This window comes from Portunus trituberculatus, chromosome 47 (genome assembly GCF_017591435.1).
Source record: "Portunus trituberculatus isolate SZX2019 chromosome 47, ASM1759143v1, whole genome shotgun sequence".
NCBI lineage: Eukaryota > Metazoa > Arthropoda > Malacostraca > Decapoda > Portunidae > Portunus > Portunus trituberculatus.
The window spans coordinates 28,395,750-28,419,749 of NC_059301.1; the positions used below are offsets into that span (position 1 = coordinate 28,395,750).

At 41.0% G+C, this 24,000-nt stretch overlaps 1 protein-coding gene across 6 annotated transcripts in view; it reads right to left on the reverse strand.

Annotated features, from left to right (window-relative positions):
- LOC123520758 overlaps positions 1-24,000 on the reverse strand; it is a 229,645-nt gene that overhangs the window by 120,720 nt on the left and 84,925 nt on the right. For 3 of the 6 annotated variants that reach the window (XR_006679361.1, XR_006679360.1, XR_006679365.1), the window contains 2 exons: positions 20,119-20,270; positions 1,365-1,406 (listed from right to left, as the gene is read on the reverse strand). Coding sequence is in view for 1 of the 6 variants with exons in the window: in XM_045283321.1 (XP_045139256.1) it covers positions 1,365-1,406; positions 19,419-19,436 (60 nt within the window). In the remaining 5 variants the exon portion in view is untranslated. Of the gene's footprint in view, positions 1-1,364; positions 1,407-19,418; positions 19,568-20,118; positions 20,271-24,000 lie in introns of all 6 variants that reach the window. The other 3 variants (XR_006679366.1, XM_045283321.1, XR_006679362.1) reach the window with 2 other exon arrangements.

Consider the following 24,000-nt stretch of genomic DNA (forward strand, 5'->3'; position numbering starts at 1 on the left):
TACTAAAACTAGTGATTAACAATACAAACAGGAGCATTGTATGAAATATAGTCCTTTTCCTTAAGCTGTGTGATTTTTTTTTTTTTTCATTAACATCTTTCACTCCGGCCCAAAGCGAGCACGTGTAGATATTGTAAAAGTCAGGGATAAACAAAACTAAAAGGTCCCGGTGTCTTTTGTACGCGCGACCAAGTTCATGTATCATTTCCCATAAGCTCATGTGTGGGAGCTTTTCTTTCACAATTATCTCGTAATCCAAGGTAATACGAGTAAGTGAGAAAAAAAAAAGCAAAAGTGAGGCGTAAACAAAACTAAGACGTTCTAGTGTCTTATATCTGATATTTTCTTAGTCAGTTTAATGAGGCGTAAACAAAACTAAGACGTTCTAGTGTCTTATATTTGATATTTTCCTAGTCAGTTTATGTGAGAGTTTTCCTTTCATTAGTATCTTCTAATTTTCTAATTCAAGGCAGTACGAGCACACGTAAAAAAATAATAAAAAATCAGGAATAAAGAAATTTAAGACATGCTACTGTCTTTTGTGCGTTTGAAAAAGTAGATACGATAGTTTCATATGGATGTGATATTTTTCCTTTCCCTATTATTTTTCATTCTAAAGCAAGTAATAAGAGTACATTTAAAAATACAAGTCAAGAGTAAGTTAAACTAAGAAGTGCATTTAATGTCTAAATTTTGTCTCTTCCCTTAGACTGTTTCAAGGGTATTTGAATGTGTGTATAACCTGTAAAAAATTTAAACGACTGAAACTAGAACATGCCGTTGTCTTTAACACGCGTGAATAAGTAGGTGCATCCTTTTCCATATATCATGTATCTGATAAAGGTTTCCTTTCATTATCGTCTTCCATTAAAAGATAATACCAGCACGTGTGAAAACTGTAAAAGTCTAGAATGAACAAAACTAAGACATGGCGGCACTGTCTTTTGTACGTGTGAACAAGTACGTGCGCCACTAGCTGAGCCTCTTTCACGCGAGGTGCAAAGGTGAACATCAAGCTTCCAGTGCCGCGAGGTCAAATGTGGGAGTGTGTGTGGGTGATCACTGTGACGTCACCATTACATCACCGACAGATAATATGGATATCATTCAAAGTCACATTACACATCACAACAGAGTACGATAGATAAAAGGCAAAAAACACATGACAAAATAGCAATGGTTGGTGACACAGAACGCATGCCTTGGTTATTTTCAAAATACTGATGATTAATGGCAATAATATTTGTAGAGGAAAAACTCACTCTCTCTCTCTCTCTCTCTCTCTCTCTCTCTCTCTCTCTCTCTCTCTCTCTCTCTCTCTGGCCACTCATATCAAGTTACCAAACCATTTAATTATTTCTCACCTGAGACGACCAAGTCTGTCTGATAAGCCACCCTCTTAGGTCCTGTAAAGTAAGGGAAAAAATGTATCTTATTTAGAGTTCTCGTACTTTACTTAATCTTAAAATATTGGATCTACAACATCAGGCTGATAATATCAGGGGAGAGAGAGAGAGAGAGAGAGAGAGAGAGAGAGAGAGAGAGAGAGAGAGAGAGAGAGAGAGAGAGAGAGAGAGAGAGAGAGAGAGAGAGAGAGAGTATTCCATATTTGTTAATAAGTTTCACGCACACTTTCTCATGTTTGACATCTTGCTAAACGCAATTAATGAGTTACAGTAGAGTACGAATATGAAGCAGATAAGCAGGTCTAAATGAAGAAAAGGACAGACATAGGGAGACATAAACAAACACAAAGACAAACACACATATAGATCATATAGACAGACAGCATGAAAAATACTAACAACCACAGGTAGACAGGCGCAGAGACACTGACAGTTACTAAAAGACACTATCACATACAGATAGACTATCCGAGAGACAAACAGTGGCAACCGTTTGCATCAGACGCACTTTAATTTTGTTTTCTAAATAAGTTGCATCCTTTCGAATCACAATTCTCTTACACATTTCGAAAAAAAAAAATAAGAACACTCATGGCTAACTAATTAGACATAACGCATGGATGGTCTAGTCAATATTTCTACCATAGAGCGACACACCGACCAACAAACGCGCGCGCCCAGGTACACACCCACACCCACCCACACACCCGCACCCACCCACACACAGAGAGAGAGAGAGAGAGAGAGAGAGAGAGATGTTTATTGACCACAATGTTAATGATATAAAATTTGATACATCCAAAATAGGATATAAACTAATTCATATGCAATAACTGTAGTCGAACAAGTTTACTACTGTATGCACGTATTCATATAACCTTGAAACAACCTAAGGAAAAAGGCAAAACTGAGACATTAGCAAGTCAGTTTAGTTAGCTCTCGACATGTACGATTTTTACACGTCTTACATTAATTAATTTTGAGACATTCCCGAAGAAAAAGAAAAAATGTCTCGAGCTTCGAGCATCTTCAAGCACATCGTTATAAACTAAATTACACAAAAAAATTTCATAAATAAATCATGCAGTCACATTGAGGTAAATCGTATTTCAATAAAAATATCAAGATATTAAATCAAGTACAAATACTTAGAATTTCGTTAATATAATCCTACATATCGTCACATCTGTAAAACTAGATAATGGTTCGTCAAAATATGTGAAGCCATAGTGTCCTCTAATGAATTCAGTATGGAGGAATACCTCTGTTATATGCTGCTCGATGTGCATTTCCCCACATACATAAAAGCGTTTGTCCACTGCCCCGTCTCCACCACTAAAATACAACCACCCATTCTGAAGCGTGTAAACGAGATTCTATGGGTATCATTAATAACATGCCTATTGACATAAACATTACGAACTTGAATTGAGGGTTAATAGCTTTGTACGCAATGCATCTAGTGGTCTGAGAATTTCCTAAGGCATCATGAACATTAGACATTAATGGGGACATTTTATACGCGTAAATAATTTTCTTGCAAATTTTCTGAAACAGGCACTCACGTCTCTTACAATAATACAGCCTTTCTGACCCTAACAGGCAGTCTTTCTTTAATAGTAACGAAGGATACATTAGAAAAAGATGGAGAATCACACGGTAGTACTAATAAAAACCAAACAAAGCCTCTAGTACATTTCTGAACTCTAACCACACCTGATCAACAATACTAACGTCAATAGCGTGCACTAAGTGTGCCAGATAAGCTTTAACGCACACACCATATCATTCCATCACTTGAATCAGCTACTTCGCCACGATATGATACGTACCAAGAAACTTTTACTAATAAAACCGTCTTCATTTCAACAAGATAAACATAATTTTGATTCAAAATATGCAAAAATTATCTTTTTTTCTATTTTTGTATATACTCTATTAACATTCAACGAAAAAATCCAAGGTTAATCACTTGCTGTGTTCCAATCACACACAAAAAAAAGGTTGTAGTTTCAAATTGTCAGTGACACCCATTCCAGTACTTTCCTCTCACAAGTGTCAAGGCACATCACGCTGCCTATACATTATCGGGCCGGTCCTACTCTTTCCTCACAGGTTCCCCAGTCGCGGTCACTCTTTTCTCACTACCGGATGGATGGACATCGTTCTTTGCGTAAATCTTCTTGAACGGTTCATCGAGTTTCTTGTGGTTTTTCGTATGATTCGATGTTACTACGCAAAAATTTATCTCGGAACTTCACGAAAATAGGTTGAGATCGACGAGCAGATTTGTCGTCAGTATGTCTCCCAAGCCTCCTTTGTGATATATCCAAGGTGCCTGCTTGCATCGCTCTACGTACTCGTACTTTCGTAAGATTGTCCTTGTCAGTTACTGCACCGCCGAAAACTTTATTTTCGTTAGGAACTCCAAGAATCAATAATTTAGTATCCCTTTCCTTTCCTATTCAACCTTCAATCTTTCCAGATACAATTGATGATTGGAAGTAATCTCATTCTGGCTTACTAATCTTGCAATGAAGGTAGCGAACTCGTTGGCAGAGCTTTCTGGTGACATGACGAGTCACTTCAATGATTCTAGTTCAGTCAGTACATCAGTGTGATTCCTTCTTTTTGTAATCTCATATAAACTTTGGTATATGTACCGCCGAAGCAAGTACACATATAAACTTACCTTCTTATCTTGTGCAGCAAAGGCAAGTGCAGCATCAATCAACTTGTTGTTTGCTTCCATTGGAGTTGGGTACGTATTCCTCTGAGATCAGACAATTGCATAGGCATTTTGATTGTGATGATAGATGATTGAAATAACTAGCAGTTATCAAGAAACGAGCAAGAAAATTACATAGTAACGTCACAAATTTCTACTGCGCATGCGCAAACAGTGGGAACAGGATCGAAATAGGTTTTGGCCTTGATGTTTTGATTTTCAGTCACTACCACTAATACCAAATAGCCGAAGAAAAGCTTACCATATCTTACAAGGCTCTTACGATATTCACAAACCTTTCATTGCAGTGTTATGGCTCCCGTAGGTGTTTTTTCTCCAGAATTAGAAACAAATACTGGAGCATCCGAAAACGAATGCTTGGTTGGCTCGCTAGCTGGCTTACACACACACACCAGCTAAGCGGCGAGGCAAATGGGCAAGCAAGCCTCTTAATGTGTGGCCTCACTTTCCCGGTGTGTGAAGTGTGTGGTCTATGAGCTCTGAGCTCGTTCCGTAATGGGGAAGACTGGCTGGGTGACCAGCAGACGACCGAAGAGGAGGTGGATTACACACACACACACACACACACACACACACACACACACACACACACACACATCTCAATAATTACAGTAATTTCTCAGGGACTTACATTGGCAGGCAGCCCAAGGGTTCGCTTGGACCATTTGTCCAGTCATTATCATCACCATCAATACTGCATTCCTTCATTCATTTTGCGTTTTCTGCTCCCACATTCATATCGTCTCCCTCTCCACCTACACAACTTGCTCCCTCTCGTGCCAACACTATCCATCCACTCACTCTCTCTCTCTCTCTCTCTCTCTCTCTCTCTCTCTCTCTCTCTCTCTCTCTCTGGCTAACGTGTACGCGTGCGCACGCTTCAACTGTTCGAACTGCATGTCAAACGAGAGAGAGAGAGAGAGAGAGAGAGAGAGAGAGAGAGAGAGAGAGAGAGAGAGAGAGAGAGAGAGAGAGTGTGTGTGTGTGTGTGTGTGTGTGTGTGTGTGTGTGTGTGTGTGTGTGTGTGTGTGTGTGTGTGTGTGCGCGCACGCGTTGTGTTGCGCAATTCATGTTTGCTCTCTGGTTCATTCATCACTATCTGCTTTAATGCTCCACCCACGTCTCCCACAACTCACCACCCGCAGCCCGCCGCCCACCACTTCCCACTTGCGCTTCTTCCATCACAGCATCACAGCATCACACATGCAGGCGAACCGATGAGAATAATAGACACATGCATGTGAGATCGCACGTAAGTGCAAAACATATCCATCCGCCCACACAGTATCGCCACTAGACACACACACACACACACACACACACACACACACACACACACACACACACACACACACATGCAAGTGACACTTTGTTTCTCACCAACTTTACGGACTGATATAAAACAATTATCTAAAGTTTCAAGTTCTCAGCACACTCATTGCTCTTCACTTCACCAACTAAACAAAATGACGGACTGACAAGCTGGCGAAAGTGGTGGACGCTTTTTATGAAGGTGTGTGTGTGTGTGTGTGTGTGTGTGTGTGTGTGTGTGTGTGTGTGTGTGTGTGTGTGTGTGTGTGTGTTGCTTAATGACTTCACCATTTATCTTACTCAAATATAAGTTATCAATGTTAATATGAAAATATATATCACGATGAGAGACTGCACTGAACAGTCACCCCACCTCACCGTTGATTTTGACACTAACTTTACTACGAGTATATTACCACTAACTGACCTGAAAACTATAATCTAGAAAAACAACTCTAGTCCTATCTCATACTAAAACAATAAATATATCATAAGACGCTTAATAACCGTAACTGCACTTAGGAATCACTTAAGTCATTAACATGCAAGGAATTAAGATATTTCATCGACTTTGTTATTAAGAGTAGAAAAAAAAAAAAGGTAAGGTAGCCCAACATAATAATATCCTCCATCACAAATGTAACTGTTATGTCTTATATTATAGGATCCGAATGTATAGAATAAACTGAAAGACTAATAGATCGATGAAAAAGAAAGCTGAGATCCTGCCATCCTCCACCGCCTTTCTGAGCCTCCCTTTGCCTCTACCGTGAATCCAGCTTGCCTTTGCCGCCTGAAAGGAGGGACACACATGGCAGCACTAAACTCCTCAGGTCAAAAACACAAGAGAGAGAGAGAGAGAGAGAGAGAGAGAGAGAGAGAGAGAGAGAGAGAGAGAGAGAGAGAGAGAGAGAGAGAGAGTGTGTGTGTGTGTGTGTGGGGGTGCGTAGGTGGGTAGGTGAAGTGGTGAGTCCTACTCCCCAGTTTTGTTTAAATCAGTTCTTCCACTTCAACAAGAATAGGATCTAAAATGAGGTTCTTTTCTCTTAATGTCTTCTGTTTAGAGTTTTTGCTGGACAAGGAGAGGTGTGTTGTTACTCTGTCTGTCGTAGATAAAAGATTTCCCTCAGTTAGTGATCTAATGATGTTGCAAGTTTTCTTAGGAGTGACGAAGCTGGACATGATCAAGAATACATGTACGCTTGATGGGGGAACAAAGCCAGAGCCAAGACTGAGGTGTTTTGGGTGTGTCAAGAGATGAGACGAGCTGTAGGTGGGGGGAAGAAGCTACTGAAGACAGATCTACACAGCAGGAAGAAATACAAGAAAACCTATGAGAAGAATTTAGGATGCAGTAAAAGAAAGCATGCCTGTAATGAGCTTGAAAGAGCAAGGGAAGAGAAAACTGAGAGCGTTAGTGAAGGTTGATCAGCTCTGATGCAATGTATTATTATCCAGCCAGTTGTGGGGCGCGACGGAACCCAAAAGTGTACGCAGTTAAGAGACTTTATTTACTTGACGTCCCCTATTGTCCAACCGTGCAAATACCTGAGACGTGCGATGAGAGATTATCTGAAAACATTAATTATTCCTCCTTAAGATCACTTTGGCAGGATAAGAAGCTCAGGTTACCAACAAAAGTTTTCTCCTCCCACTCATAATCTGCAAAGAATTATCGTACGTACGTATTCCCTCAGTAAGGAAGCTTTTCCACGTGCACAGCAAGGCGCTTCGGCGAATTGTGTTTCTATTAATATCGCCCGTCTAGATTCGCATGGACTATGATACGCTCCCCTCGACGTCACGGAGGTGGAATACTACGCAACAATTTTTTTGGCGTTAAAACAACAGTGCATGGAGGATCGTGTTCCCATAAAGGAGAGCAGCAGTGAGGGGGCCCAACAAACCCCAGCGGTCTCATCTTCCAGCACTTATTGGCAAAGCTTTTTACTTTACCTTAAATTTTACATAATAGGTGTATTCACGGCACGAGCCAGGTGGTCAGAAACAGTATCTCTTTTTGTAGTAATGAGTGGACAATTGTACAGTTGTTCACCTTGCATTTTCCTTCAGTAGAAAGGTGAACATACATGCTTATTTTCATGGAATATATTCTCTTTATGTGCCTCGAAATTTGTGTGCGAGAGAATTTAAAAGTGACCGAAAAATGACCGGAATTTCTGTTTATATTTTCTCAGGTGAAGAATGAAAGTGTGTATATGTTTGTGCAAAATTTAAAGGTTACGTAAAAATTCTCTGCGTGGAAACATATTTTCCTAGTTTCTTTCTTTATATACATATTATACGCTGTGAGTTGGTATCCTTAAAATCAAAACCATGCAGATATGCCGAACCAAAATTAAGCGAAAGAAGTCATTCAACACGTGATTTATTGAAAGAACAATTGCAAAATATTTATTGAACAACTCTCTCTCTCTCTCTCTCTCTCTCTCTCTCTCTCTCTCTCTCTCTCTCTCTCTCTGACTCTAATGAAACAAAATCTATCTATCTATCTGTTTATCCCTCTATCTATCCATCCATATATCTATATATCTATCTATCCATCTATTTATCTATCTACCTATTCATCTACTCCCTTTTATTTTGTGTGTGTGTGTGTGTGTGTGTGTGTGTGTGTGTGTGTGTGTGTGTGTGTGTGTGTGTGTGTGTGTGTGTGTGTGTGTGTGTGTGTGTGTGTGTGTGTGTGTGTGTGTGCATTCACGGTCACCTGCTGGTCACCCAGCCAGCCTTCCCCATTATGGAGCGAGCTGAGCTCATAAACCGATTTTCGGCTAAGACTGAAACCATACCATACTCCATACCCCACACACCGAGAAAGCGAGGCTATAACTCCTCGAATTACATCCCGTATCTATATTCTGCTATGTGAACAGTGGCTAAACATTAAGAGGCTCGCGCATATGCCTCGCCACGCACGGGATTCAAACTCGGGCCTTCTCGGTTGTGAGCCGAGCGTGCTAACCACTACACTACGCGGTGTGTGTGTGTGTGTGTGTGTGTGTGTGTGTGTGTGTGTGTGTGTGTGTGTGTGTGTGTGTGTGTGTGTGTGTGTGTGTGTGTGTGTGTGTGTGTGTGTGTGTGTGTGATGAAAAATCATTATTGGCATCAGCTTCCTTCCTCTTCAGATATTTTTCTAATAATGTTCCTTCTCGTCCTTCTTTCCTGCTTCCTCAAGAGGAGCTACGTAACACGCTGGCTAGTTTCTGACATCCCTGTGAGCACGTTTCCTTCCCACGCACACGTTGAAGTAGGCGGCATAACATCCGGTGTGTAGGAGGAGGAGGAGGAGGAAGAGGAGGGAGAGGAGGAGGAGGAGGAGGAGGAGGAGGAGGAGGAGGAGGAGGAGGAGGAGGAGGAGGAGGAGGAGGAGGAGGAGGAGGAGGAGGAGGAGGAGGAGGAGGAGGAGGAGGAGGAGGAGGAGGAGAGAGGAGGAGGAGGAGGAGGAGAGAGAGAGAGAGAGAGAGAGAGAGAGAGAGAGAGAGAGAGAGAGAGAGAGAGAGAGAGAGAGAGAGAGAGAGAGAGAGAGAGAGAGAGAGAGAGAGAGAGAGAGAGAGCTGGGGGAAGATACTGCTGGCGGGATAGAAAGGTGTCGAGGTCTCCAGAGTAAAGAAAAAAAAAAAGAGTGCGCATGCAAAACTGCCTCCTGCCTACCAACGCTTGACTAAAATTATAGAGACCAAAAAAAATGTGTGATTGAAAAATAAAGCCTTTTTTATAGAAATGTCTTAGAAACTAGTAATTTTAATGAGAGAGAGAGAGAGAGAGAGAGAGAGAGAGAGAGAGAGAGAGAGAGAGAGAGGGAGGATGATTGTCAACCCATCCACCCAAAAACGTCCACCAAATAACACACTGTGCCTCATCGCAGGTAGCCCACACTACTTTTCCCCTCGGTGTCCTTGGCATCGTCCCACTCCCGGCAGTACGTGAAGCACTGACATTTTCGCCGGCAGATCGCTATCGGGAAATCGGAAACAGTTCTCCTTTAACAATAATGGCGACTCTCGCTTATTGACTACGTGACGAAACATTCTCCTCCTTCACCGAGCGGCGGTAGTGGGTGGTTGTGGGTGTGACGTGTCCGTGACGTCAGCGACTCGTGAGTTCACTGATGACGGGACATGTGAGGGCGGAGTCGCGTGAGAGAGCGGGAGAGCAAGGATATGGAAAAATATCACCCATCCTCTGGCGACAAGTATTTGCATAACATGATCATTATTAATGGATCTTCATTACACACACTACAATAGGCAGTAAAGAAAGGTTTGTGGGTTGTCTTTTTGAGGATTTCTCATACACGATAAGACCAGTAATAACGATGAAGTTAATCTCCTCACCAGAAGCTACGAGGACATGGGTGTGGTGAGTACTCTGACGTCATCATGCGCGTATTTATCCTCTCTTTCCAGAATTTGTCAATGAAAAAGGGCATGATTTATCAATTAGGAGATCTGATTGTGATGCTGTGTGTGTGTGTGTGTGTGTGTGTGTGTGTGTGTGTGTGTGTGTGTGTGTGTGTGTGTGTGTGTGTGTGTGTTTTGACTATGAGTACCTATGTGAGCCTTACACATAAGCACTATATCATATATGCAAACTACAAGAGCAATACTGTCATATGAATTAAGACATACAGGTTTATTAAGTGGTGGCGTAGTGGATAAGGTGGTGAGAGTGGGATCGGGCAGACGTCCATGCGTAGATTCGAATCCACATACCGCCCTGAAACTGCCGTTTGTCGAGTGGTTTAAAGTTACCCACATTTCACCATGATACCCAGATTCTAGGTAGTTACACCAAAGATGTGCCTGGTAATATGGGCCCTAATATGGGTACCACTATAAACAAAATTGCCTGCGCCACTGATGGGTGGAAGCTGAATAGCGCTTCCCATACTCTTCAAGTAAGCCTACAGACGCTATAGGCCATAACATAAAAAATATATATTTATATTTTCTTTCAGAGTACATAAACACACACACACACACACACACACACACACACACACACACACACACACACACACAGGACATCTGTCTAAATGACGTGAGAAAATACAGTTTCCCGCATCGTAGCATTGATAAGTGGAATAAACTGAGCAGTCATGTCGTTGACGCGGTGTGTGTCAATCAGATGAAAGAGAGATATGACAGGAATGGACAAGGAGACAGGACACAGAGAGCTTAGCTTGGGCCCTGTAATACACAAATAGGTAAATACAAATAGGTAAATACACACACACACACACACACACACACACACACACACACACACACACACACACACACACACACCGCGTAGAGTAGTGGTTAGCATGCTCGACTCACAATCGAGAGGCCCGGGTTCGAGTCCCGGAAAGCGGCGAGGCAAATGGGCAAGCCTCTTAATGTGTGACCCCTGTTCACCTAGCAGTAAAAATTGATACGGGATGTAACTCGAGGGGTTGTGGCCTCGCTTTCCCGGTGTGTGTTGTGTGTGATGTGGTCTTAGTCCTACCCGAAGATCGGTCTATGAGCTCTAAGCTCGCTCCGTAATGGGAAGACGCTGGGTGACCAGCAGACGACCGAGGTGAATTACACACACACACACACACACACACACACACACACACACACACACACACACATTTAGCAATCGACGCCAACATTCCTTTCTCTCTCTCTCTCTCTCTCTCTCTCTCTCTCTCTCTCTCTCTCTCTCTCTCTCACACACACCCTTAGTAAGAGACGCCTACATTTTTTTTTTTTTTCTATTTTCTACCCTTTCAGCATCGCCGGCAGCCATCACTAACAAAACACTACCACTGATGTCCCGCCGCAGCTGTGACAGTCTTTTAAACATCATATTTTCCAACCAAACATATGCATATTCCCGCTACACCACAAGCGGTCTATGACAACTACCAAATTCCAAACCTTGATCCGTCTCCTAGCTCTTCCAGAGTGGCTACTGGCAAGCCTCTCCTTCTACCATTTCTTTTGGGAAGCCTATACCATGTGTCGCTTGCAATTGTGAGAAATGTGTGCTAGCGGTGGCGACTTTTTTAAATGTGAAGAATGTTCAGGTGGGAGGGAGACTGGGGGATTGGAAGCTGTGGGTGTTTCTGTGAAGGATGGTATATGTGTGTGTGTGTGTGTGTGTGTGTGTGTGTGTGTGTGTGTGTGTGTGTGTGTGTGTGTGTGTGTGTGTGTAAACACACACACACACACACACACACACACACACACACACACACACACACACACACACACACACACACACACACACACACACACAGAGAGAGAGAGAGAGAGAGAGAGAGAGAGAGAGAGAGAGAGAGAGAGAGAGAGAGAGAGAGAGAGAGAGAGAGAGAGAGAGAGAGAGAGAGAGAGAGAGAGAGAGAGAGAGAGAGAGAAGGGGGACGGAAAAGGTGGAGGAGTAAACAGAGGAATGAATGGAGAGATGGAGACAGAGAAAGCGGTGGAGGAAGGGAATGAAAAGATAGAAACAAACATTTAAGTTCTCGATTTTCTTGTTTAAAGAGTTTTGAATTTCCAATTACATTTTTCATGCATTGCACCTCCGCTTTCTAAAACTGATCTATACAACTTCTCTCTCATAATACGAAGGTTAGACTTTACTGAACTCGACACTCGAGAAGCTTATCCGTTTGTGTATAATGAGCTTGTCACTGCGTGGGTGAGTCTTAAAGGTAAACAGACTTTCATGTCTTTCTTTTGTGTTCAGAGGTAAGTGTGGGAAGCTCTCTATCCGTATCGTGGACTGTCAAATTGATAGGCTGCATATCGTACTTGTTTGTACTGTCTACTCCTTCAAGAATAGCGAATATCTTTAATTATGAATTTTCTCATTGTGTTTTGACCTCGTTTGTTTATTAATCATTGGAAAGTGTGGGAAGCTGTAGCTGCACCGAATCATTCTCTTGGTAACACACTTATAAGGAATATTTTTCTGAAGGATATAAGATATAAATCTCGAGATAAGGCATGCAGTTTTTTTTTTTTTTTTTTTGTAATGTCATAAGGAATTCACAAAAAAAAAAAAGTTATCACAAAACTAACTTGCAACACGACAACTTTGGCGACGTATACCTCATGGATATCGTATACCTGTATTGGGTGAAGATTGTAAAGCATAATGAAAATAATACCAATAAGTTGTTAACCCTTTGATTGTTATAAGGTACATTTTTCCTTAATTACTAATCAACCTCAGACTTCTTTATTAGTTTTTCAGCCACCTCCAACGTTTAAACTTAATAGAAATTGCAAAAGCTGTTCTTTTAATTCCCGTTTTTTTTTCTTTTACATCCTTATAAAGACTTCGAATATTAGTTCAGAATGGTATTCATTATTTTGTTTCGCAGAGAACCATGTATCTCAAAGACACCCAGAGTACAACGTTTTTTAATAGACTATATCCATGACTCCTACCCTTTTTTCTCCCCTCACCAGTTTACGTACCTCCTCTACCCACACCAACAAACCGGGATTTTTTCTATATATTGCAAGAAAAAAGGAGGCGGCGAGCGTACAAGCTTTGGGTTTGTAAATTGAGGGACAAAGCGGTGTGTGTGTGTGTGTGTGTGTGTGTGTGTGTGTGTGTGTGTGTGTGTGTGTGTGTGTGTGTGTGTGTGTGTGTGTGTGTGTGTGTTTACTCTTCAGACTCCGATATTTTTTTCTATTTGCTATTACCTTATATCTTATTTAATTAATTTCCCTTTCTTTTGCTTTCCTTTCATCTTTATTTTTTTTGTGAAGGAGTTCAATATTGCTAACAGAAATTAAACTGATTATTTTTACTTAAATATTTACTGCCTCTACCTAAGACTTTCTCTAACATTATAATATATACTCTTAATGGCAAAGTGACAACCTTCCCTAGCAAGTGTGCATTTATAGCTGATCCACAAACACGTGTAAATACTAAGGCCTGAGACAGAGATAGAGACAGGCAGTTCACAATAGACGACTAGACATGGTTATGTATACATCAGCAGCACCAGCAACAATATCTGTAGCTTACTCCCACACCCACACTGGCAAGGTCAAGCATACACTCGTAAACAAACCCCCGCCACCCTCCTTGTTAGTGGCGCTGTCCGAAGGAACTGTTATCCTTCCCGCACATTCATAGTGCTCCACTGAGTGCACGACAAGCTCCAGTGGCTTACAAAACGTATTAGTGTATAAAAACGCCAATGACGTCGTAAGAAAAAATCTCAACAAATATCTACATACATACAAGTGTGTGTGTGTGTGTGTGTGTGTGTGTGTGTGTGTGTGTGTGTGTGTGTGTGTGTGTGTGTGTGTGTGTGTGTGTGTGTGTGTGTGTGTTATTCAGTTTAGGAAAGGTGGAATTTGCAGTGACACACACACACACACACACACACACACACACACACACACACACACACAGAGAGAGAGAGAGAGAGAGAGAGAGAGAGAGAGAGAGAGAGAGAGAGAGAGAGAGAGAGAGAGAGAGAGAGAGAGAGAGAGAGAGAGAGAGACATTCATTTCACTACGTGTTTTCTGCCCCGAGGGGTGTCTATACACGGCTAAAAATAGGAAAATCCTCAGGCGGATTCTTCCTCACTCAGCGCCCTCAGACTAACGATAGTCCAGTCACCGCAGAGACTCACTACCATAACACCCAAGCAGGAGGGACGGGGTGGGAGAAATGGGAGAAAGGCAGGAGGAAACACGCACAAACACAGAAGCCAGCTATCCACAATAACAACAATAATATGAACAGGAAAAACATGAGAAAATATAAGAGAGGAGAGGACAAGAAAGAAGATTGGGGGAAGGGAAGAAAGGATGGACCAGAGGAGGCGTAATAAAGAGTAGAGGAGGAGGAGGAATAACAATAACGACAACGAAGAAAATAACACGACGACGACGACGACGACGAGGAAGATAAGAATGAGGAGGAGGAGGAGGAGGAGGAGGAGGAGGAGGAGGAGGAGGAGGAGGAGGAGGAGGAGGAGGAGGAGGAGGAGGAGGAGAAGGAGGAAAGGAAAATAAAAAGAAGGAAAAAATAATAATAATAATAATAATAATAATAATAATAATAATAAGGAGAAGAAGAAGAAGAAGAAGAAGAAGAAGAAGAAGAAGAAGAAGAAGAAGAAGAAGAAGAAGAAGAAGAAGAAGAAGAAGAAGAAGAAGAAGAAGAAGAAGAAGAAGAAAAAAGGTGGTGGTGGTGGTGGTGGTGGTGGTGGTGGTGGTGGTGGTGGTGGTGGTGGTGGTGGTGGTGGTGGTGGTGGTGGTGGTGATGATGATGATGATGATGATGATGATGATGATGATGATGATGATGATACGTTTGAGAGAGAGAGAGAGAGAGAGAGAGAGAGAGAGAGAGAGAGAGAGAGAGAGAGAGAGAACAGACACAAAAAAACAAGGAGAATAGGATACAAAGAAGACAAATAAGAAGATAAAAACAATGACTGGGATACGAAATTAGAACCAGACAGGAAAAGAGGAAGGGCAACGAGACCGAAAGGAAAGTTATATATAGATATGGAAACAAAAACAAATATTTACGTATATACATAATAACAACAAAAAAGAAAATACGTAACGATATACTAAGAAAGAAAACAATGAACTTAAAGGCAATAATCATGAGAGCCTAGCAAAGGAACCATAGAGTCTGCTTGGTGACGCAAATGTACGGTGTTTGCTTGCTCGGTCATTGGTAAAAGCATGAGCCCAGCTTCAGATTAAAATCAATGCACTCTTTAAAAAACTCACAAATCGTCGTGCGTCCGCGTTAATAATAATCTTGTACCCCGCAAAAAAAATAAGACGCCAGAAAGCCATTTTAACACAGAGGTCGCACGTGTAAGATAATACTGACATGAAATAATAATAACACTTTGAGGAATGCAACCACTGATAAGAGGAAAAAATATAAAAAGACAATAGAATAAAAAAATAAGGGAAACTTGAAGATATTATCAACTTTTCAAGTCCATGTGGTAATCCATACACAGCATATAAAACGTTCCTATCTGTTTCCATTTCCACCTGTAAATTTGTCTTTTATCTAAGCTCCCTAATGGCTCGGCAAATTCGTCTGGCTATCATGTGTGTTCCAGTCATGTAACACTATTTGGAAAACAATTTCTTCCTATATCTCTAATTCATCTAACTTTATCAACTTGCATGCAAATAAAAATCACCTAACGCTTCAATCATTGCAGCCTATACAACTGAAATTCAGTTATTAGAATACCGAACCTATGGAAAATAAATACATTAATTAAACAAACAAATAAATAAATAGATAAACAAAACTTTTTCGAAACTTGATAGTTTATAGTTACTACACATTATAATCTTAACAATCATTATTTAGGTGTCATTAAAGAAAAAAGTGTATCAGGGCTAGAAATAACATACGACAAGCAAGAAGGGGCCCAGCGTGTCAATCAGAGCTACACGGCGCACACAACCTTCCGGGTTATGTGGCGCTGACTGACGTGCCTCTCCGTGATTCTATCATATATGTATCCTCCCCTCGAGGCGGCGAGACCCCGCAGGAAACGGTATGTTAATGGACCTCCTCGTGTATTGTATAGCCAGCTGTGGCAGTGTGCTAAATCGAAAAGTGACCAAATACAACAATATACGTAATGAATTAATCTCTCTCTCTCTCTCTCTCTCTCTCTCTCTCTCTCTCTCTCTCTCTCTCTCTCTCTCTCTCTCTCTCTCTCTCTCTCTCTCTCTCTCTCTATCTATCTATCTATCTATCTATCTATCTATCTATCTATCTATCCATCCATCCATCAATCAATCTATCTATCTATCTATCTATCTATCTATCTATCTATCTATCTATCTTTCTATCCTACGGAAAGAGCTCCGAGATTGATGTCACTCACATACCACACACCTAGATAGTGATGACATAACCCTTTCATTCCATATCTACTCGCTGCTTGGTGAAAAGGGGCTACGCAAAAAGAGGCTCGCACATTTGCTTCACCGTTTCGGGGGCTCGAACTCGGGCCATCTGCGTTTTGTATGTGTGTGTGTGATAATCGGAGAGCCTCCAAAATTCTATTGCTGTTATCACAAAGGACCTTGTAAGTACTAATATTCTTTTTCTTTCGTTTTACCATTGTCTTCCTTTTCATCTTTGTGAAAAGATTAAAATGTTGAATGTTTTGTATATATATATATATATATATATATATATATATATATATATATATATATATATATATATATATATATATATATATATATATATATACGGTGAAGCAAATGTGCGAGCCTCTTTTTGCGTAGCTCCTGTTCACCCAGCAGCAAGTAGGTATGGAATGAAAGGGTTATGTCATCACTATCTAGGTGTGTGGTATGTGAGTGACATCAATCTAGGAGCTCTTTCCGTAGGTCATCGGCTAGCTGGGTGACCAACAGACGACCGTAGGTGAATGAACAGAAAGGACGGGAAAGAGCAAGCATGAACCAAGTAAGGAGATAAAATTCTGGACACCTCGTTACCAGGATTATCAATATGAAATAAAGTGTGTGTGTGTGTGTGTGTGTGTGTGTGTGTGTGTGTGTGTGTGTGTGTGTGTGTGTGTGTGTGTGTGTGTGTGTGTGTGTGTGTGTGTGTGTGTGTGAGAGAGAGAGAGAGAGAGAATAAAATTCTCTCTCTCTCTCTCTCTCTCTCTCTCTCTCTCTCTCTCTCTCTCTCTCTCTCTCTCTCTCTCTGTTCTTCTTCTTCCGCCTGTTTCTGTGCTTCCTCTATCACAGGAATGTATTTTGAGCTGCTTTGATCGTGGGGCCTTGACTGCCGCTCTGACCTGGTGCCATCCACTGGAAGGCGGAGGCGGGAAGGATACAAAGAAAGGAGAGGAGAGGAGAGCGAGACATGGGAAGGAGGGATGGACAGGGATGAGCGACGCAGAGAGAAGACTCCAAATGTAAACAAGGGAAGTCTCACGCACACTGAGCGAAGACTAGCAACAAGAAAGTGTAATTTGAAAACTCATCAAGAGTTTCCTACATCGAAGAACTAGATTTTGATATTAATTGTGAAATTTATGGTATAAAGTAAGGTATTATACATTCAGAGAGAAGTGAACATCTTTAACACACTAACACAATAGTAGTCTAGAAAAGTTACCAATAATTCGCAACATTAAAGACATAATTCTATCTGAAGGAGTAAAGAGATACCGTTTCTATATCCAGTGAAGATTAAACCAAATTATTTAGCTAACAGTGCAAAGAAAAATAACCCACGAAGAGAAAGAATTTCGAAACATCTAAGAATTCACTACATTAAAAAGGGAGACAGAATTCTAACGGCAAACGAACCATTTTTTTTACTGCATTAATAAAGTACTAGCTAATTACTTAAATACGTTACTGAAAGTAAATGAACAAAAAGGAGATCAAAATTTACACGACGACAAATGACGGAGGTTATTTTGTCACCAAATCCTACTGCCACAGAATGAATGAATTTTCTTTGTATGAGGCACGTACGTATCTTCCACGATATTACTATGACGACACGACCTGCCTGGCTCGTGGGCGGAGGTGGAAGCCGGGAAAGAAGAGCGGGAAAAAGAGGAGGAAGACTGTGGGGGTGGCAGTGCTAACAGAGAGAGAGAGAGAGAGAGAGAGAGAGAGAGAGAGAGAGAGAGAGAGAGAGAGAGAGAGAGAGAGAGAGAGAGAGAGAGAGAGAGAGAGAGAGAGAGGTGCGTGTGTGTGTGTGTGTGTGTGTGTGTCCACTCCTCTCGGGTGTGGGAGGAGATTATAGAGTCACCACATGTCGCTTTCTTGACTGATGACTGAGGCATTAACTGTCACTTTTCTGAGAAAAAAAAAATATCGGTAATAACGTTGCTTTGATTTATTTGAGTGTTCATAGCAGGATTACTTAAGCATTCGTAATGAAGTGTTTGAACTGTACATAATGGGATATAAAATAAGGAGTTTATACTTAAATCATCGTATTTAATTAACATTTTTCTGAATCGAGGAAAATATTGCAAAGTTGAGGTTATATTTCAGAAAGCTAGATGAAGCAGACGGAAGGAAGTCAAAGCAGTATGAAAGGAGAGAAATAAGTGAAGCGTAACGATTTTTTACGAACTGCAGTTCAAATTTAGATCAAGGAATAGGTAATCGGCGTTGTCTAGGTGAGGAAAGTGCGCCTGACCCGAGACTCAATTATGAAACAGTTAATGTCCATTATTACCCACGGGGAGAGCAGTGCACGCCTTTATGTTGTTATGTTCTATATTATGTACAGGAGACTCAGCTAAGGCCGGCAAAAACGGAAGAGAATAACACAGAAAAACTGCCACAGCACTTAATCTCAGAGCGAGAAAAGTATAATAAATAAGTGCAGTAAGTTCAACACTCCCGTTAAAAGTTTCCACATGAGAAGTTTTCCCCTCCTATAAGGGTTTCTGCGTGGTTATACCTCCCACAGATTCACTTCCACCAAGAGAGGTCGGAAATCTTGACGAAGTTGTAAGTAACCTCAATAACTTCTGATCACTATGTGAAATGAGGCTGAAGTTATGGTCTCATACTCAAGTTTGTTTTCTATGACCTCAAAATGGCAAAAGTGAATTTTGTTTACACCACAACCCTTATTATGTAAAGATAAATAAATAAATCACTTCCACCTTGGAATATACCGTTTTCTTACAAATTGGAATTTCGGACAGAACATTCGTACACTAACACTCGTACACATGTAGGACACACACTCACACGTACATACTAACAGATAGACAAGCCAGAAAACAATCTTTTAAACACACACATAGATTCTACCACACTCCACAAGATACACAACATGGAACATTTTTCCTTCAAGCCACAAAAAAATTCAACAGTTTATAACAATGATATTTTTCTTCCGCTATTCTTCCCCACGTACGAGGAAACACTAATTACCTTAACGTGGGTGAGCATAATTGGCGGCAGCACAGCACCTGCTCCCTGTCAAGCACTCTGTATCCCCCACCGTGACTGTTTCACTGTGATTTTTTTCTTTTATTTCGCGTGAAGGCCTTTCATCTTTCATCTTTCTGGAAGGTTGTGAACTGAAATTTGCAAGTAAATTGATGTTTTGTTGGCTTAGCTTAGGACGAAAGGAGAGAGAGATAGATAGATAGATAGATAGAGAGAGAGAGAGAGAGAGAGAGAGAGAGAGAGAGTGTGTGTGTGTGTGATAGCCAGTAAGTGAATGAGTGGGTGTCACGTAGCGAGTGTTTTTTCTCTCTCTCTCTCTCTCTCTCTCTCTCTCTCTCTCTCTCTCTCTCTCTCTCTCTCTCTCTCTCATCATTAAAGTTACGCAAAGTTATTTTCTTAAATCTGCAAACGAAACCCATGTAGTTAACATAAAATAAATATATTTTCTCCTGATGTATAAAAACCACACTTCTTACTGTTCTGTATGAGGAGTCTTCACTATGAAATTTATGGAAGTGATAGAGGGAAATAAGTAAGTAGTACGTTTCAATGCAGCGATTGCCTAATGACTTCTTGCAATTCTCCTTATTTTCTTAAGTCATTATGCACAGTCTTTTTCAAGTAATTTATCAAATGAATTTAGTGAGTAACACACATTTCAGAATATTTTGCCCAGCTTTACCTACAACATTTGATGGTGGCAGCTGTCAGCGTAGTGGAACGTATGGGAGAGCTCAGCCATACATCTCCTTTCCGCCAAGGTCATTTCCCTGTATTGCAAAGCGCCACGCGCAGTTGTTGGTCCGTGGTCCCGTACCTGTTCCCTCCGTGACCCTGAAAAAATAAATGAATAAATAAAATAAAAATCCAACACGTTTTCTATACACCTGTTTCATAACCAGGACAACAACAACAGCAGCAACAGCAACAACAACAACAATAACAACAATAACAGCAGAAGCAGCAACAACAGCAAAAACATCAACAACAGCAACAACAACAATAACAACAACAATATCTGGAGGAGGAAGAACGACAGTACAATTTAGTACTAAACACATCACCATCGACATCAGCAAAACATGACGCACGAAGACGTTTAACAACACACACCAAAACAACAACACTCAGAGGTGGCGTGGCTTCTTCCTCGAATTCTCTGCACCGGTGCCTTAACCTAAGCAACGGTGACGCCATCTAGCAAGCCAGCCAGCCACCTTTCTGACTTACGAGTACAGGGAAAGGTTACGATGCTACGACACGACGATCACCTTTGTAAAGATGACAACTTTGATATCTGATCTCCTTACATGAATCTGAGGTCCGATGACCTTTCTATCAACAACATACGGCTACTCTGTTATTACTTTCTTACTCATTACCTCGCACGAGCAACCATTAATGTCTGGAACAACAACACATAGATTGACGTCAACACCACGAGAAGAGCCGGGTATTGCCACAGTGAGATGAAACCCGTAAAAAAAAAAAGCTCTTGCAACAATAGCATAAGAATATGACGGTGTATTATGAGGTTAAGGAGCGTAATACGTAAACAAGTTAACAAATACATGTGAGGCGAAGGCACATTCCATGATAATATTCGAATAAAAAGTTGTTTTGAATCTAACGAAAACCTCAAACACATAGACACACACACACACACACACACACACACACACACACACACACACACACACACACACACACAGAGAGAGAGAGAGAGAGAGAGAGAGAGAGAGAGAGAGAGAGAGAGAGAGAGAGAGAGAGAGAGAGAGAACGCAATACAAAATACTTCCTCTTTCCTAATCAAAACATATATTCTTTCGTTTACATTTTCAATCATTAAGAAAGACTGTTGTTGCTCAGACAATGGATGAATTAACGAGTCATGTTCTTATCCCGACGAGAATAACACTTGTCTATCGGCTGCCATTGGACTGATAGACGCATTTAAACATCACCACCAACATATTCACACCTAAGACTATGAGCCCAAGACCTAAATTCAGTTCAACATTAACAAATGCAAAGTACTTAGAGTAAAAAGAGGAAATCTACACTATAGGCACACGATAAACAACGAGGTCCTGGTAGGTTCAGAATATGAGAAAGACTAGGGAGTTAAGAGTTAACTTAAATCTTGGTCAGAGGAAGCATCGCATAGAGGCTAGAAATAAGGCAAATAGGGTATTAGGATTAATTTTTAGGAGCGTTAAAAGCAGGAGTCCCGATGTAATATTAAAACTATATTTGGCGCTGGTCAGACCGCATCTAGATTATGCGGTACAGTTCTGGTCCCCACATCATATATAGGGAGGATATTGGTCTATTAGAATCAGTGCAAAGGATTATGTCTAAAAATATACAAGGAATTGGGGATATTCCCTATGATGCAAGATTGAAGAAATTTTATTTGCATTCCTTAGAGAGACATAGCTTAAGAGGGGACCTAGTAGAAGAATTCAATTGGTATAGGGGTTATAAAAAAGGAGGACGTGAACGAAGTTCTTAGGATCAGTAACAAGGATAAAATCGGAAATAATGGGTTTAAGCTTAAAAAGTTCCGGTTTAGGGGAGAAATGGAAAGAAACTGGTTCTCTAACAGAGTGGTTGATGAATGGGATGGACTCAGTATTCATGTTATTAGTGCTGAGTCAATAGGGACCTTTAAAGGAAGATTAGATAAATTCATGGATGAGGATGACAGATGGAATTAGTTAGCTTTGCGCATACAGCCTGACAGCCTCTTGCAGTTTCCCTCTCTTCTTATTTTCTTATGTTATTTTAGTAAATACCATCTTACTACAAAGAAGAAGTGTGAAAAAAAGAAAGGAGAGAAAGAAGGAAAGAAAGAAAGACATATAGAAAAAAGAAAAACAGATGAAATTAAACTAAGAGAAAAAAAAAGGATGAAAGTAGGAAGATAAATGAAAAAAAGAAAGGAAAGAGGAAAGATGAAAACATGGAGAGTAAAGGAAAGGAGGAAGGAAGAAAAATTAAGAAACAAACAGAGGAGCAAGCAAAATAAACAAAGGAAAAAAAATAGATAAGTTAGAAAAACACAATATAATACTCTCTAGCAATAAGGAAGAAGAGAATAACGCTTCATGATCTGACCTTCACTCGGCTTCATTTTCTGACAATCAGGAAGTATAATGAAAAAAAAAGTAATAAAAACGCACCGATACATGAATCACGTGCCTTTGTCCTCACTTTTATTTAATTACTACTAATTCTTCGTGTGGAACTACGTCAATCTTCGTCGCAGGGTGAGGTGAGGCAATGATATGACAGGCAGCAGCCACGCCCGGCAAGAGAGACACCAATACACACGCGCCAACCAAGAGGGTCAAGGTCAGAACTATTCATTAGGAATAAAAATTAAATAAAAGGAAGCAAATGGGTATCCTCGCCTCACAGCATTCTGAGTGACATGGCACTTCCTGACATCTAGCAACATTGGTCTGCCCTGCCTGGACGCGGTTCTGTGACCCAGGTGTGTGGCAGGTGTGGTGTGACGGGTGAGCTAGGTCTTTCAGCATTATGCAACACAAGGTCATAACAGGTTCCCTTGCACAATGTCAGCAGCAAGTGAAATTCGTCATAAGATTGGTAAACAAATACACACACACACACACACACACACACACACACACACACACACACACACACACACACACACACACACACACACACACACACACACAGAGAGAGAGAGAGAGAGAGAGAGAGAGAGAGAGAGAGAGAGAGAGAGAGAGAGAGAGAGAGAGAGAGAGAGAAAAAAACTTGAATAACTATGTAGGACATCTATGAATTTTTGCTATTCTGCAACTGGAGATAAAGTAAATAGATCACTGTCACGGCTAAGTTATTTGACAAAAAAAAAAAAAAACAAGAACACAAGCATGGGAATGAATTGAGAGACAAATCCTCCACGAGTCCACAATTATTTAAAATACCGAGTAATGCAAACCTTCCTCTCGATCCCTCCTCCGCGCTGCAGCTCGCCTACACACTTGTTGTCACGATGTCCAGCCCACGTTGAAGTGTACACGAGCCTTCAAGCAGAAGGTGGCAATGATACACTGGCTCTTTATTTTCAGCTAAACAGAACCCCACAAAAGGCACTTTCCTCTTCAAGAAATTAATTCCGGTTGCCGTAAGGTATTGCACAATTATCTATTTTTTTTTTTTAAGTGACTTTTTTTTATCCTTTTCTATGCATCAAGAATGGTCGCTGGCGACTTCATAGCAATAATGGCTTCCCGTAATTTATGTGATTCTGGTAGCAAATCTTGAGTGTTTGTAAGTTGAGCTGGGTACGTATTTATGGGAGGCGTGTGTGTATGATATACATGTGGTTGTGGGACAAAAGAGGGGACGGAGTGTAATGTAGGAATCTAAAATATGTCATCATGGGAGGTATTCATGATAGTATTTTACGATACACACATCCAAACCGCACTACGCAGTAGGAACACGCAGGAATCATACTGTACCTTTAATGCACAACGGAGCGGCCCAAATGAAAACATGTGTCTGTCACAATAACAACACCTAT